General features: G+C 43.2%; 1 protein-coding gene across 1 annotated transcript; it reads left to right on the top strand.

Moving 5' to 3' along the window:
* The first annotated feature begins 14,944 nt into the window (after positions 1 to 14,944).
* Positions 14,945 to 17,473, top strand: LOC123755865 (UDP-glucosyltransferase 2-like). Its single transcript, XM_045738779.2, has 2 exons — positions 14,945 to 15,687; positions 15,938 to 17,473. Exons 1-2 carry the CDS (start codon positions 15,080 to 15,082, stop codon positions 16,920 to 16,922), a joined length of 1,593 nt encoding a protein of 530 aa, XP_045594735.1. The 5' UTR covers positions 14,945 to 15,079; the 3' UTR covers positions 16,923 to 17,473.
* Positions 17,474 to 17,538: the final 65 nt, after the last annotated feature.

Genomic DNA, 17,538 nt, shown 5'->3' on the forward strand with positions numbered 1-17,538 from the left:
TTTCCTCGTCTTAATCAGCTGGAGACAGACCGTCGGTAGATAAATTAATCTTATCTGAAGTTTCAAACATACGTAATATGCGTATGGCTCGATATATTATCTTTCTTCAATGCAATATATCACTTCGATCAATGAAATACACCTTTATGAGCTATATAGCCTCGTTAAAAGAACATAATATTAAACTCTCAGAGTTTTATACATCTGAAAATTTGAGACTGAAACGCCAACAAATATGTATTCAGTTTATATAATCAGTGTTGGGCAATGAGGAAATATATCGTAATATTCAGCTTATACATGTGTGATAATATATTAATGATTGCTAGGCTATTCCATAGGGGGGGGGGGGTGATAAAAAAGAAACAGAGAAATGTAGATAGACACTTAGGGTTTCCTCTTGGTAAAGTACATGCAGTCTACATGAAGGGTTTCTTCCCCCGATGATTGCACGAGTCCTGTGGTTTGGGTCGACTAAGAACATAAGTTGGTTCTTGGGTTGTTTACCTGACAAACAGCCGCCCGACCGGTGTAAACTCTAGCTATAATCATAAGGTTAATTAAAACAGAGCATCAGTTTAACACTACGAAATTAACATAAATAACACTAAATAGGACTCATCATGCTTATTTACTCATTAGGTTTGCATTTGCACATATTTACATTTGCACATATTCACATTTGCACATATTTACTAGTTTGAGACACATAAAATTCTCCCCCCCCCCTAGTGTTTTTCAGTATTATTGACTACTTGTAGTGCGGCTATTGTGTGTGTGTATTCACATAGTTGTGCTTGCGGGGGTTGAGCTCTGGCTCTTTGGTCCCGCCTCTCAACTGTAAATCAACTGGAGTACAGTTTCCTGAGCCTACTGGGTTCTATCATATCTACATTTGAAACTGTCTATGGAGTCAGCCTCCACTACATTACTGCCTAATGCATTCCACTTATTAACTACTCTGACACAGAAAAATTCTTTCTAACGTCTCTGTGGCTCATCTGGGTACTAAGTTTCCACTAGTGTCCCCTTCTTCGTGTCCCACCCGTGCTGAAAAGTTTGTCTTTGTCCACCCTGTCAATTCCCCTCAGAATTTTGTAGGTGGTTATCATGTCTCCCCTTACTCTTCTGTTTTCCAGGGATGTGAGGTTCAGCTCATTTAGCCTTTCCTCGTAGCTCATACCTCTCAGTTCCGGGACGAGCCTGGTGGCATACCGCTGAATCTTCTCTAACTTTGTCTTGTGTTTAACAAGGTATGAACTCCAGGCTGGAGCTGCAGCCCAGCTGTGCTGCACACACACACACACACAGCTGCAGCTGTGTGTGTGTGTGTGTGTGTGGATCAGAGTTAAGCCAGTTGTAAAGTCTTACACTAGTAGTGTGTGTGTATATGTCTTCTCTGTACAACACACAGGCTGCTGCAGTGCCACCTGTTAACGACTCTATAACATGTAAGCATAGTGATCATGCGCCCTTTGCCTACTTCATTTTCAAGAGTCAATAATGGTAAGTATTGATGCTTTGAGTATCTTGTCTTGGTTAACATTCCACTTGAAACGTTATCATTAAAAAGCACATTTAATAAAATTGAAATATTAACTTTGATGATGTGGGCAGAACGTGTTCAGCCTCATCGTATAATGGTGTTGTCTGTACGGCTTCTTCTCTCTCCATATAGCATTCCGTAAAATTAAACTGTTTTGAAACGTGCAAATCCGAACAACCTACCTAACCTATCGAGGTCAATGCATAGAAAACGTCATTATTACGGTGCTTAATTTTTTGGATACGTCGGATTTTTAACGGACTGGTCGGTTCCGTTAAATACCTGCGACGTATTAAGTGAGAGTCCGGGATGAATGTTGGGTGTGTTGGTGAAGGTGGTGTATAGTGGTCACCATACACCCATCTCTCACCCTGTCCATGGAGGACAGAAGAAAATGTATATATGCTAGTTAGCATTGTAAATGTGTGGCCACGTCTGTGGTAGAAAATAATAATAATAAAAAAAAAAAAACGTGAGCCCAGGCTGCCGTTGTCAACAATCAATCTGTGGATGATAGCCTCGTGACATTGTATGTCTTGCTGGCTATTTTATACAAGAGTTCTTACTTTTGTATTAACAAGCTTAGGTATACACAACAATGTGCTGCTACCCTATTCAATATGAAAGATTACTCAGTGTAGATAAAATACTAGCCATAAATTTATCTAATATTCCCATCTCATAGGATGGTTAGTCATACATGGATGAAATACCTGCCTCCATACAAAAATATATTAACTTTACGATTTTCATAATTGCTAAGCACTGAATCATGAAAATATTGTATTATAATTATTTTTACCAGTTTCTATAAGATTTCTCTCTAATAATGTCTTTTTTTAAACAATATGCAGAGCAATACCACACACGGTAGATCAAAACCCAGCTACAAGCTCATCCAACATTCCCACCTCACAGGACGGCCAATCATACATGGAATCAGGAGAGAACAAGACATGTAAGGCTGATTTATAAGCCTCCATTTGCAAAATCTGGGTACAGCACAAGAATATCTTCCAATATTCCTGAGTGTATGAAATAATTACAGAGCTCAAACTATCTTATGCCATTTGATCTGAAGTCACTTATAATAGGGCAATCACAGATATAGTGTTGGAGAGTGTGTCTTAGCTCTTGTTCACATAGTTTATTATTAGAATGTTCACCATTGGGAGATTCATTGCCTGCAGCCACCTGTAATAGATATCGATATCCCAGCCTAATACTGTCAATTACAATGTCACGTTGTCTAGTGGATATATTATGCTGCTCGTACATATAATTCTCGGTTCTAAACATGTCATATCTCTCTTTATACGCGTGCTTTCTGGCCTTTGAGTGTCAGTAACTGCTCTTCTGCCTTCCCTAATATCCTGAAATATTGCGGCTTTTACAGCAGAGATTGGAATGCCAATGTCCAAATCAATTTCAAGCTTACCACATGCAGTTTTAGCTGCCTTGTCTGTGTCGTCATGCTGGACAACACCTGTGAGAGATGGTATCCACACAAATGAGACTCTGAAACTCTTGCTCTTTGCATTAATAATGTTGTTTATAATGGATGTTACAACACTCCTAGTGTCTATTTTCCATGTCGGGGTTTTAAGGGCACGAAGAGCTGACTTTGAACCACAGAAAATTACTCCTCCACTGTTCTTCAGTGCATTAGTGGCCAGTTGTAGTGCAGCTAAATCTGCATGTGTGGAGCTCAGCCAGGTATTGAGTCATACTTGTGGTCTGTGTACATATGTTGTCTTTGTATATTCTACAGGCTGCTGCAGTGCGACCTGTTGACATCTGAACAGACCCATCAGCGTAAGCATAGTGCTCGTGAGGCCGTAACATATTTATAAAGGAATCAATGGTTTCAAATGTTGTTGCTTGCAGGAGGTTATCTTGAGGTTATCTTGAGATGATTTCGGGGCTTAGCGTCCCCGCGGCCTGGTCCTCGACCAGGGGCCAGATTCACGAAGCAGTTACCCAAGCACTTACGAACCTGTTCATCTTTTCTCAGTCTTTGGAGGCTTTGTTTACAATTATTAAACAGTCAATGAGCTCCGAAGCCCCAGGAGGCTGTTTATATCAATAACAGTTGATTGGGAAGTTTTCATGCTTGTAAACTTTTTAATAAATGTAACCAAAGCCGTCAAAAGATTGAGGAAAGATATACACGTTCGTAAGTACTTGAGTAACTGCTTTATGAATACGGGTCCAGGCCTCCTTTTTGTTACACATCCCCAGGAAATAGCCCGTAGCAGCTGTCTAACTCCCAGGTACCTATTTACTACTAGGTGAACAGGGGCATCACGGTGAAAGAAACTCTGCCCACTTGTTTCCGCCTTCGCCGGGGATCGAACCCGCAACCTTGGGACTACGAATCCCGAGCGCTTTCCATTCAGCAGTCAGGCCCCCTGCCCTTCTGGGGGTGCTGGGTTTTCCTTGCTTTTTTGGCTGATGGGCGTGTAAGACACTTGTATTTCAAGGTACAGCTATAATGGAATATCATTGTCTAGTACGTCGCATACAATAGGAATATTCTGTTTAATGATATTGGCAACATTTCTACTCAACCAGCTTACATATAGGTTGCCCACTGGTGCGTTGGCAACACTTTCTTGCCTACAAACAGCACTAGTTAGTTTTCCTCTTAAGTAGTAAGGGTGATGTTGGGTCTCTCATCACCCTTACACAGAAGGTAGTACTGAGTTGCTCAGTTCTTTCACATATGGTTGGGAGTTTCAGCTCCTCTCTCATGTCGATGATTCTTGTGCATCTGGGGGCTCCAAGAATTATGCTCATGGCTCCATTTTGAATTTTCTCTAAAGCTTTCCAGCCTATTGCCAGGGAGACTAATAAGGTGCAGGGCATGGTAGTCGACTAGTGACCTGATGAACATCATGTAGAACATTCTGGCATATTTGACATTTGTTTGCTTTCCAGCAAGCGTTTTAAGAGGACTTAACCTTTCTTGAAGCTTAAGCTGTATAGTTCACTTACAATGTCACTATTAATAATCACACCGAGGTATTTGTATTGCCTGCAGTATTGCACATGTTCTTCTTGGGAGAATCAGGAATGCCGCTGCATGCTAAGAACTTTCTCTTTCACAAACTTCTGAGCGGTTTTTCGCTAGAGTTGCAGACTACAATTCGTGATGGATTTATTAGTATACACAAACTAATTACGAATGCAAGTAGATGTTGATAGCGTAATTCATATTTCTTGAGCTGTGTAAATTATATTACGATTTACTACTAGTGTATGCAAAATATATATATATGGCATGACGCGTTCATTTTCCATGCTAGGCTGTTTGTATTGTATTATGTGCAAAATTGGATTAAAGACAATAGTACAAAATATAACATAGTAGTTAATAGAAAGAATCATTAATAAGCAAAACTGACACTTCAAAAAAATCACCTCCCATGGATATTATTAGTTGTAAAACTGGTAATAATTCAGGGGCGCAGGTTCGATCCCATTGTACAGCCTCAATATTTCATTACATACGTCACGTTCTTGTGGTTGCACTGTGTGTTGCAACACTAATGTCTGACATCTTAACACCTACCAAAAATACACTCAAGACATACTAGTGAGAATCCACCACGCGTTCATTTTAGCTATTTAACATAACCAAACCTTAACCTAACATAGTATAGACTGGCAGTGGTATTTTTAGAGACGTACCAAACTTATCTTTAAATATATATGATATTGTAATAGGCGCTGGTGTCTGGTTGTCGGGGTCAGGAAAGCTCTTAGGCTTCTCGAGTGTTATTCATATTAAGTTAAAAGCATTCACGTATAACCAGTGACAGTGAGCATTGGTTGGTCTTATTGTTAAGCCTCATCTTGTAATAACATGTAATCTACATTACTAAAGTAAGATAACTGTACATAATGGTGGGTTATTAACCTCAGACCTCCGCCCCTAATATATTAGGCACATCACAGTCTGGAATATACAAAATAATAAACCACAGATGTTATTTTTTTATTAACACATTTAGATAGATCTACATTTGTGGAGCTGCCCTAGACTATATGAAGGGGAGTACAGAGTGTGTCAAAAAAACTAGCTACGTGATGCTAAAAATCCCCATCACACAGGATGGTTAGTCATACAGGGCCATATGTTCAATAGCCTCCACTGGCAGACTCTGGGTGCATTATGAGGATATCATCATGAACACGAGAGTGAACAAAGTATTACAAAGCTCCAGGTACCTCATGCCAACGGGTCTGAAAGGTCTAATAACTTGGCATTCGGTGATGTAGTGTGGGAGATCATGCCGTAGTTCCTGCTCACAGAGTTTACCCCTGGAGTGCTCAGGACTGGGAGACCCGTCACCTGTAGCCACCTGCCACAGGTAACGGTGACCCAACCTGATCCTGGCAACCACTGTGTCGCACAGTCTGATGAATGTTTTGTGCTGCCCAGAAACATAGGTTTCAGATCTGAACAAATCATAGCTTTTTATACTGATTTTTTAGGTCGTTGGGAGTCACTAATTTCTCTTCTATCAGACCTGAGTGTTTGCTGTCAAAACTATATTGTTGCAAACACTCAGATCTGATAGGAGTGACAACCGAAAACTTTGTTGTTAATACCCGTAAACATGTATTGGGTTTTTCCTTCACCTTCATTCAAGCACTAAGGCATTGTAGTAAGTTTCTCCGCTGTTTTCATTAAACTGAAACGCGTTTTCCAAGCTCGGAAGATTTTAATGTTAACACAAAATGTTTACAAGTTGAATTAGACCTTTGTATCTCCATCTCTGCTGTCAAAACTATATTGTTCTAGAGATGGGGATACATAGGTCTAATTCAACTTGTTTTTTGTTTTTGTATTAATACATTATAAACATCTGCATTTGTGCAGCTACCCCTAGACTATATGAAAGGGAATACAGTGTCAAAAAGCTAGCAACGTGAGGAATTCAACTTGTAAACAATGTTAACATTAAAATCTACGGAGCTTTGAAAACGTGTTTCAGTTTAATGAAAACAACGGAGAAACTTAACTACAATGCCTTAGTGCTTGAATGAAGGTGAAGGATGTTACGTACCCTTATAAGATACGTAGGTGAATATATTAATATGTACATTTATAATTGTATGTAAATTACAAGCATGTATATTGTTATACTTATATGTTCTATGCAAATGCACATTCATGTTACAGTGTTGGCGTTAGGCCCAACGTATCGTGAGAATGATTGTTTATTTCTTTGTGTGATCAGTTTTCCCACGGGAACTAATGATTTATATGTGATCATAAGTGGGTAACAGTGAAATAATAATTGAGTGAACTGTATCTGGCAAATTGTCGTGGGATCGTCCGTTGCTGGGGTGTGCATGCCATTATGCTATTCTGTATGCATATTTTAATTACTATGTAAAGAACTATTACTTTTGTTTGTGTATATCAATATGTACTAATTATTCATTAAGTTAGTTTAAGATTACTCTTGTCACAATGTAGTGCTCCATTGTTGAAATAATAAATATTGTAACTTGGCAATTTATTCGCGGGGCAAGGCAATGTGTTTTTTGACTCGCATATTGTAGTTCAGTAGCTGGACGGGAGCCGGGGAGATATCATCTTGGAGTTAAGTCATTCTTTTGTTCTAGCCATATAATTATTCTTAGTATTGATTTAATGTCTGGAAGTTAGTGATATTTTTTAATGTGATATATTGTGACCATATAATCATCTGTTTGCTTTTGAGATTTATTTAATATAATAGTATATATCTATACTTAGTATCTTTATTCTTCAGTCCTATGAAGATTCTATTTTATGCTCATTACCCATTAAGGGGTTATACTGGTGATTCGCTATTGAGAACAGCAGTTGTGTCGTATCCCTAGACTTATTAAAGTTGGCTGCTGTAGGATCACGAGCCGTAACGTACGATAGGTAACAAAGGAAAGACCCAATATCTGTGTAAGAGTATTAACAACCAAATGTTCGGATGTAGCCTACAGTCTTTCTCAGGGAACTATAGTCAATGTTCTGCTTTGTACACTGCGCACACTACCTTGAGAAAGGGTGTAGGTTACATCTGTAAATTTGTTTTTTAATACACTTACACATATATTGGGTCTTCACCTTCATGGAAACTATTGTAAATATGCGAAGATGGTCTGCCCGGTAATTTTGCCTTAAATATTAAATCAGTCAAATGTCCAATATCAGGCGCTTCTCATAAGACACGTTTCCAAGAAGATATTTTTTAAAGGAATTTAAGCTAATTCTACCATCTATCAGTCTACCATCACTGCTGTTACTACACAACTACCATCCATCACTGTTATCACCACTATTGCTTAACAACTACCACCATCACTATTAATACACAGCTACCACCATCATCATTATTACTATACACCTAACAGCCTAGGTGTGCTACGGGCTATTCATGCCCGTGCCTCCTATTGGGTGGCTTAATCTTCACCATTCAATCACTAGGTGTGTAGTAATAGGGGTGGTGGACACCTTACCTAACAGACAGGAGTCAGAGAGTGACAGTGAGGGGCGAGGAGTCGGACAAGCGTAAGGTAACAAGCGGGGTGCCTCAAGGAGCGGTGCTGGCACCCATACTATTCCTTATTTATGTAAACGTCTTGACTGCAGGAGTTGAATCTTATATGTCGATGTTTGCAGATGATGAGAAACTAATGAGGAGGGTTGAGACAGATGAGGATTTAAGATTCTCCAGGATGACTTGGACAAGTTGCCGAGCTGGTCCGAGAAATGGCTGCTAGAGTTCAACGCCAGCAAGTGTAGGGTGATGAAAATGGGATCAGGAGACCGAAAGGCCATTGCACGATGAAGGGAAAACTACCTCCCTATAACGACCAGAGAAAAGGACCTGTGAGTGGACATAATAGCAAATCTAGCTCCAGAGGCTCATATAAATAGAATAACGTCAGCCGCATACTCTTCGCTAGAAAAAGTCAGAACATCCTTCAGGAACTTGAATAAGGAGGCTTTTAGATCACTGTATACCGCCTGTGTGAGGCCAGTCTTAGAGAATGCCGACCCATCCTGGAGCCCACATCTAAAAACACATAAGAAAGCACGAAAAGGTTCAAAAGTTAACGACGAGACTATTCCCAGAGCTGCGAGAGATGAGGTACGAGGAGAGACTGAAGGAACTAAACCTGATGATATTAGAAAGGAGGAGAGAGAGGGGGGACATGATACAGACGTATTAAATACTTAGAGGGATTGACAGAGTGGAAACAGAGGAAATTTTTACACTGAATAACAATAGAACAAGGGGGGCACGAATGGAAGCTTGAAACTGATGAGTCAAAGATGTTAGAAAGTTTTGTTTTAGCGAGAGGGTAGCGAGTAAATGGAATGACTTGAAGAAGCAGGTTGTAGAAGCAAACTCAATCCACAACTTTAAAAGCAAGTATGATAGGGAAATAGGTCAGGAATCATTGCGTTAGGCAACCAGCAGCTAGACAAGCGGGGGTCCAAGAGCTATAGCTCGATCCCGCAGGCACAAATAGGTGAGTACACCTGTCATCCCCTACCACCACCGATACCATCCACCAACACCAGGTACTAAATACACCATACAGTACATCCCGTCCCCTACCACTACACGCATCTCACAACCACTACAACAAACATTTGCCTCCAGACCAACAGGGCTAGTTGGCGGGACATGAAGTGCCGGACGTCACTCTCCCGTAGTCCCTGACCGGTAGTCCCTGACAGGTAGTCCCTGACCGGTAGTCCCTGACAGGTAGTCCCTGACAGGTAGTCCCTGACCGGTAGTCCCTGACCGGTAGTCCCTGACCGGTAGTCCCTGGCAGGTAGTCCCTGGCAGGTAGTCCCTGACAGGTAGTCCCTGACAGGTAGTCCCTGGCAGGTAGTCCCTGGCAGGTAGTCCCTGACAGGTAGTCCCTGACAGGTAGTCCCTGACAGGTAGTCCCTGACAGGTCGTCCCTGACAGGTAAGTACCAGTGAGGGAAGGCGGTATGAGAGGTAGCAGAAATTCCCGGCTGATGCTATCTCGTCGTCCCTAGGTGATATCACAGAGATAGCAGATAACCAAGATGATTCCTCCAGGAAATGTGGGCCTAATATTAATTTGGAGGGATGGTAAAGCAGCTTGTTCTCACGAATCGCCACTCCGTAATAAATGCGACTGTTTTATCCAACCTGACGGGACACACCCATGAACCCGGCCTGCCGAGGCTAATGACTTAGTAGGAGCTGACACGTATTTCTGCAGTTTCAATAGTCCTTCTGCAGTTATCTTGATTGTTATGTTCTTATGTCTCTCCCAGCACTGTGTAAGACAGTCAAAAATGTCTCTCCCAGCACTGTGTAAGACAGTCAAGAATGTCTCTCCCAGCACTGTGTAAGACAGTCAAGACTGTCTCTCCCAGCACTGTGTAAGACAGTCAAGACTGTCTCTCCCAGCACTGTGTAAGACAGTCAAGAATGTCTCTCCCAGCACTGTGTAAGACAGACAAGAATGTCTCTCCCAGCACTGTGTAAGACAGTCAAGAATGTCTCTCCCAGCACTGTGTAAGAGAGACAAAAATGTCTCTCCCAGCACTGTGTAAGACAGACAAGACTGTCTCTCCCAGCACTGTGTAAGACAGACAAGAATGTCTCTCCCAGCACTGTGTAAGACAGTCAAGAATGTCTCTCCCAGCACTGTGTAAGAGAGACAAAAATGTCTCTCCCAGCACTGTGTAAGACAGACAAGACTGTCTCTCCCAGCACTGTGTAAGACAGACAAGAATGTCTCTCCCAGCACTGTGTAAGAGAGACAAAAATGTCTCTCCCGGCACTGTGTAAGAGAGACAAGAATGTCTCTCCCGGCACTGTGTAAGACAGTCAAGACTGTCTCTCCCAGCACTGTGTAAGACAGTCAAGACTGTCTCTCCCAGCACTGTGTAAGACAGTCAAGACTGTCTCTCCCAGCACTGTGTAAGACAGTCAAGACTGTCTCTCCCAGCACTGTGTAAGACAGACAAGACTGTCTCTCCCAGCACTGTGTAAGACAGTCAAGACTGTCTCTCCCAGCACTGTGTAAGACAGACAAGACTGTCTCTCCCAGCACTGTGTAAGACAGACAAGACTGTCTCTCCCAGCACTGTGTAAGACAGACAAGAATGTCTCTCCCAGCACTGTGTAAGACAGACAAGAATGTCTCTCCCAGCACTGTGTAAGACAGTCAAGAATGTCTCTCCCAGCACTGTGTAAGACAGTCAAGAATGTCTCTCCCAGCACTGTGTAAGACAGACAAGACTGTCTCTCCCAGCACTGTGTAAGACAGACAAGACTGTCTCTCCCAGCACTGTGTAAGACAGACAAGAATGTCTCTCCCAGCACTGTGTAAGACAGTCAAGAATGTCTCTCCCAGCACTGTGTAAGACAGACAAGACTGTCTCTCCCAGCACTGTGTAAGACAGACAAGAATGTCTCTCCCAGCACTGTGTAAGAGAGACAAAAATGTCTCTCCCAGCACTGTGTAAGACAGACAAGACTGTCTCTCCCAGCACTGTGTAAGACAGACAAGACTGTCTCTCCCAGCACTGTGTAAGACAGTCAAGAATGTCTCTCCCAGCACTGTGTAAGAGAGACAAAAATGTCTCTCCCAGCACTGTGTAAGACAGACAAGAATGTCTCTCCCAGCACTGTGTAAGAGAGACAAAAATGTCTCTCCCAGCACTGTGTAAGAGAGACAAAAATGTCTCTCCCAGCACTGTGTAAGAGAGACAAAAATGTCTCTCCCAGCACTGTGTAAGACAGACAAGACTGTCTCTCCCAGCACTGTGTAAGACAGACAAGAATGTCTCTCCCAGCACTGTGTAAGAGAGACAAAAATGTCTCTCCCAGCACTGTGTAAGACAGACAAGACTGTCTCTCCCAGCACTGTGTAAGACAGACAAGAATGTCTCTCCCAGCACTGTGTAAGAGAGACAAAAATGTCTCTCCCAGCACTGTGTAAGACAGACAAGACTGTCTCTCCCAGCACTGTGTAAGACAGTCAAGACTGTCTCTCCCAGCACTGTGTAAGACAGACAAGAATGTCTCTCCCAGCACTGTGTAAGACAGACAAGACTGTCTCTCCCAGCACTGTGTAAGACAGACAAGACTGTCTCTCCCAGCACTGTGTAAGACAGTCAAGAATGTCTCTCCCAGCACTGTGTAAGACAGTCAAGAATGTCTCTCCCAGCACTGTGTAAGACAGACAAGACTGTCTCTCCCAGCACTGTGTAAGACAGTCAAGAATGTCTCTCCCAGCACTGTGTGTGACAGACAAGACTGTCTCTCCCAGCACTGTGTGTGACAGACAAGACTGTATGTATCCTGGTTAGCACTGTAAACACACAATATTCTCCTCCTGTGCTTGAGTGTTCAATATACTAGACATTAGTATATGATGTCTAGCTGACCTCTAACCCTTTCAGTGGAGGACAGAAGAAACTATATTTGCTCGGTAGTATTGTATAGATGTATGACCATGTCTGTGGTCAAAACATTAACTAAACAAATGCTAGGGTAACCTCGAAAAACTATAGCCTTCCTTTTTACAATAATGATATACCAGTATAGCATACCAGTATTATGACCAAACAAAATATACGGTTTCGTCTTGTGCGTGTATATTCCTTTGGTGGCGGCGGTTGAGCTTCAGCTCATGGGCAGCCTCATAGCCCACGACCGATCTGTATAGTTGGATATTATCCACTTAGGTTCTATCGTACTACCCATAATCCACATATAGTTTCTTCTGGACTCACCAGTGTCTTTGTGCGCTACGAGCTGCGGTTCTTGGAGCCCATCTTAACCATTAATCATTGTATTGCTGTATTTATCCTATAGCTTGCAGCCTAAGAAATTAATTGATAACTAACTAGGAAGGATACCCGGCAGTGCCCGGGATAGTCTGTCTCCCCCCCATCCATCAGGGAGCCGGTCGGCCGAGCGGACAGCACGCTGGACTTGTGATCCTGTGGTCCTGGGTTCGATCCCAGGCGCCGGCGAGAAACAATGGGCAGAGTTTCTTTCACCCTATGCCCCTGTTACCTAGCAGTAAAATAGGTACCTGGGAGTTAGTCAGCTGTCACGGGCTGCTTCCTGGGGGTGGAGGCCTGGTCGAGGACCGGTCCGCGGGGACAGTAAAGCCCCGAAATCATCTCAAGATAACCTCAAGATAAGATCCACATCCATTTTAAAGATCTTATCCCCCCCTCCTCTCCTCGTAAAGCTAATAGATATAAGAACATAAGAATCAAGGAAACTGCAGAAGGAATATTGGCCTGTACGTTGCAGCTTCTATTGCTATCCACCCAAACTCATTCATATATGTGTCTAACCTACGCCTGAAACAATCAAGGGATCCTACGTGTATTATGTTACCAGGTAATCTGTCCCAGTCTTGTCACCCTGACTCTTCTCTTCTAGAGAATGTAAATTGAGCTTTATCAATCTCTCTTCATATCGAAGATTCCAAATTTGCCGGAATAACTTTGTCATCCTACGCTGGACGCATTCCAGTGAATTTATATCCAATCTATAGTATGCCGACCAAAATTGAAGTGCATAATTTTAATGGGCCTAATAAGAGCAAGATATAGCTGAAGAATAACACCAGGTGCTTTATTGCTAACGCTTCTAGAAATATATCCCAGTGCCCCATTTGCCTTATTTCGAACATTTATGCATAGATTATTTGACTTTAAATTCTTACTAATCGTAACCCCCCGATCTTTTTTGCAATCAACTTCGCAATTTCAACAACATCCACCTGATATCTTATAACTATCAATACCTAGTCTCAGAACCTTACATTTGCCAGCATTAAACTACATCAACCAATCTTTCAACTATTTCAAAAGCCTATTTAGATCGCATTGAAGTGATTTATAATCGTCTGAGATTATTTCCTGCCGAATTTTCTTATCGTCTGCAAATTTACAAATATTTCTGCTCAATCCTTAATCTAAATAATTGATATATATTGTAAATAACAGAGGTCCCAGGACAGAGCCTTGGGACACCCTACTTACAACATTTTCCCACTCTGACAACTCCATTTTTACTAACTCTTCGTTTCATTTGTTATAACCATGCACTAGTCCAACTTAATATAGCATCCTCCAATACCGTGAGCCTCTATCTTTTTACTCAGTCTTTCATGTGGCACTGTATCGAAAGCTTTGCTAAAGTCAAGGTACACAACATCACAAACCTTACCACTATCAACTAACTCAATTATGCTGGATAATTATAGTATAATTTGTGAAACATGAACGACCGTTAGTAAAACCATGTTATGAATCATTTATTAATCCATATTTTCAAGATGAAGACGAATGGCTTTTGCAATTATTCATTCAAGCAATTTACTCTGAGCATCATGGTACAACAGTTTAAGTACTCTGAGCATCATGGTACAACAGTTTAAGTACTCTGAGCATCATAATACAACAGAAGAAGTACTCTGAGCATCATAATACAACAGAAGAAGTACTCTGAGCATCATAATACAACAGAAGAAGTACTCTGAGCATCATAATACAACAGTTGAAGTACTCTGAGCATCATGGTACAACAGTTTAAGTACTCTGAGCATCATAATACAACAGAAGAAGTACTCTGAGCATCATAATACAACAGTTGAAGTACTCTGAGCATCATAATACAACAGTTGAAGTACTCTGAGCATCATAATACAACAGAAGAAGTACTCTGAGCATCATAATACAACAGAAGAAGTACTCTGAGCATCATAATACAACAGAAGAAGTACTCTGAGCATCATAATACAACAGAAGAAGTACTCTGAGCATCATAATACAACAGAAGTACTCTGAGCATCATTATACAACAGAAGAAGTACTCTGAGCATCATAATACAACAGAAGTACTCTGAGCATCATTATACAACAGAAGAAGTACTCTGAGCATCATTATACAACAGAAGAAGTACTCTGAGCATCATTATACAACAGAAGAAGTACTCTGAGCATCATGGTACAACAGTCTAAGCACAGGCTGGTTTGTAAGTTAGACAATGGCATTGTTATACTTGGGTGATGGGTGGTGCATATTGAACATGTCGCAGCTGTGGCCACATGGGGGTGTACCAGTTGAGGGAACCGCTGCTACTCTTGCGTCCACCTGACTCGTGGGTTTGCTGTCCTGATAAAGGGTTTTGAGACATACTTTCCTTGTTTGTAACTTTCTCTCAAGTTATCACGAGCTATGCGAGCTTGGCCATAAACAGGAAAAGAGGGAAATTATTCTGTTATTGGTAGGTGATAAGAAGTGGCGAGACGAACCTGGCAGCCAATAAGCAGCTGGGCCGCCTCCTCCCAGCCCGAGTATGTAAGAGAAAATGTTAGCTCACTCAAACATAACCGTGCCAACTGTCCTGTCCTACACTTCACAAGCTGCTGTAATTACAGCCAACAATTTAGTGGCCGCGTGCTGATATCGAGGTCACACTTCAAAACTAGATTGCTAGTGAGAAGTTAGCGATGAAGCTCTTGCTACTGATCATTGCCCTGACGGGTGTGTGTGAAGGGTCGCGGGTGCTGATGGTGCTGCCCTTGGGCTCTGCTTCCCACAAGAACATATTAACACCGCTGGCTGAGGCTCTCGGCGCCCGAGGCCACGATGTCGTCATTGCGTCTCTTCACGCTTCTTCCGCCGCTAATTCTTCACGCTCTTACACCGACCTGGTGGCCGCAGACGCCTGGGAAACCATCCGTAAAGTGACGGGCGGCTTCGATGTCTTCAAGATGCGGGAAGCCAGTGGTGGCAGAGATGTGAACTCCGAAGTGATGAAGAAGATTGTGCGTAACCTGCCGGAGTACTGCGACGCCTTTCTGCGTGATTCTGGCGTACAGAGCGCATGGGCCACCAAGCCAGACCTAATCCTCCTGCCGGCATTCATGAACGAGTGCGGACTGGCCCTGGTACACAAGTTCAAGGCGCCGTTCATCTACGTGACCACGTCCGGCCTGACACCATGGACAGCAGACCTGCTGGGAAACCCGGAGAATCCTGCCTACATCCCCAACCAGTACCTCAGCTACGGCGCCCACATGAGTCTCTGGGAGCGAACCTTCAACACCATCGTCAGGTGAGTTGTGGCTCCTGTCTCCTGCACATACTAATTTATCATACACTCCACAGTCATCCTCCATACACCCATACACCTCCATTACGCATACACACCACAGTTATACACGCAATTCTCCATCATACACTCCACAATGACCATACAACAGTGCTATACCATACAGTGATATATACAAGTGCTATACAATATAGTAATATACACAAAGCTCCGACACAATTAAGACTAACACGTGTTCTCTTGTCGTTAACAGGTTGGCGAGTCCTTACCTGCGGAGACAACTGGTGTTGAACAGACTGGACGGTGTTGTACAGAGGTTTCTGGGAGACCCGACGGTGTCGCTGACGGAGGTGGAGAAGAACGTGTCGCTGGTGATGGTTAACTCTCATTACTCTCTGGGGCATCCGCGCCCCCTCATGCCCAACGTGGTAGAGGTGGGTGCCATGCACTGCCGCCCAGCTCGTCCACTACAGGATGCCCAGCTGCGTCACTTCCTGGACTCGTCACCAGTGCCAGTGGTGCTCTTCAGTCTTGGCTCTCACATCCGCAGTGAACAACTTCCTACCGCAGTTCTTCACTCGCTGGTGGCAGCGTTTGGCCGCCTTCCCTACCGGATAGTGTGGAAGTGGGAGGGCGGCGCCATTGCTGACCTGCCGTCTAATGTCATGACCCGGGCATGGCTGCCACAGCAGGACGTGCTGGGACACGAACGCGTGCGCGCCTTCCTGACGCATGGAGGTCTGCTGTCCCTGCAGGAAGCCGTCTACCATAACGTGCCCATAGTGGGACTGCCCCTCATGAGTGACCAGCCTCTCAACGTGCGTCAGGCAGTGACTTTGGGCTTGGGCGTTGGGCTGACGCTGGAGACACTGACAGAGAAAGCAGTTTACCAGGCCATCAGGAGCGTTGTGGAGAAGGAAGACTACCGCAGGAGGGTGGAGGAGAGGTCACAGCTGCTCCGTCACCAAGACTCACTACCCCTGGACAGAGCTGTCTACTGGACCGAGCACATCTTGCGGTTCGGAGGCGGTCAACACCTGAGGTCGGCGGCGGTCGACATGCCACTCTACCAATACCTGCTGCTCGATGTGGCAGGTGTCCTGGTGACCGTCGCTGTTCTGCTGCTCCTGCTGCTGTGGTCAGCCCTCAGAGCCCTCATGCGTCTCCTGGTGCGCACCAGCAAGAAAGTTGCTGCCAACCTCGTCACAGCTCTCAGAACTCACGTAAAGTTACAGTGAAGCTCCAACTCAAGCAGCTGGGAGAGAGATCTGAGAGAGCCAGCTGGTGACTGGTGGACTGGTACCTGAATATCTTCTCATGTCTAGAGTTATTTCACTATTTTATCACCAAACTGCTATCAGTCTGAGCGCTTTGCAGTCAAACTAAAACTCAATTATATATGTTTATTCTCATTGCTTCAATCACCATCATCACCTTCATCACCGCCGCCGCTTTCGTCACCACAACCACTATATGCGTGCGACAGTCAGTATTTCACTCACCACCATCACTATCATCCCAGTCACTAGCACCGCCATGATTGTCACCATTACCATCACTATTACCATCACCATCAACACAATCACTACCATCACCCCCGGTAACTAGCACCGCTGTGACTGTCACCATTACCATCACTATTACCATCACCATCAACACTATCACCACCATTGCTATCACCATAATTACCTCAATTATCTTCTCACTACACAAGTAAAATGTATTTTTGTAAGAATGATTTTGTAACTTTTATATTGATTACTTTATACAAGTAAACGATTAACAATAAGTAATTCGTTTTTATTATCTCAAGATGTGGAAATATGATATTTTAGATAGTTATTAATTTGCATT

Source organism: Procambarus clarkii, chromosome 43, assembly GCF_040958095.1.
Source record: "Procambarus clarkii isolate CNS0578487 chromosome 43, FALCON_Pclarkii_2.0, whole genome shotgun sequence".
NCBI classification, from domain to species: domain Eukaryota; kingdom Metazoa; phylum Arthropoda; class Malacostraca; order Decapoda; family Cambaridae; genus Procambarus; species Procambarus clarkii.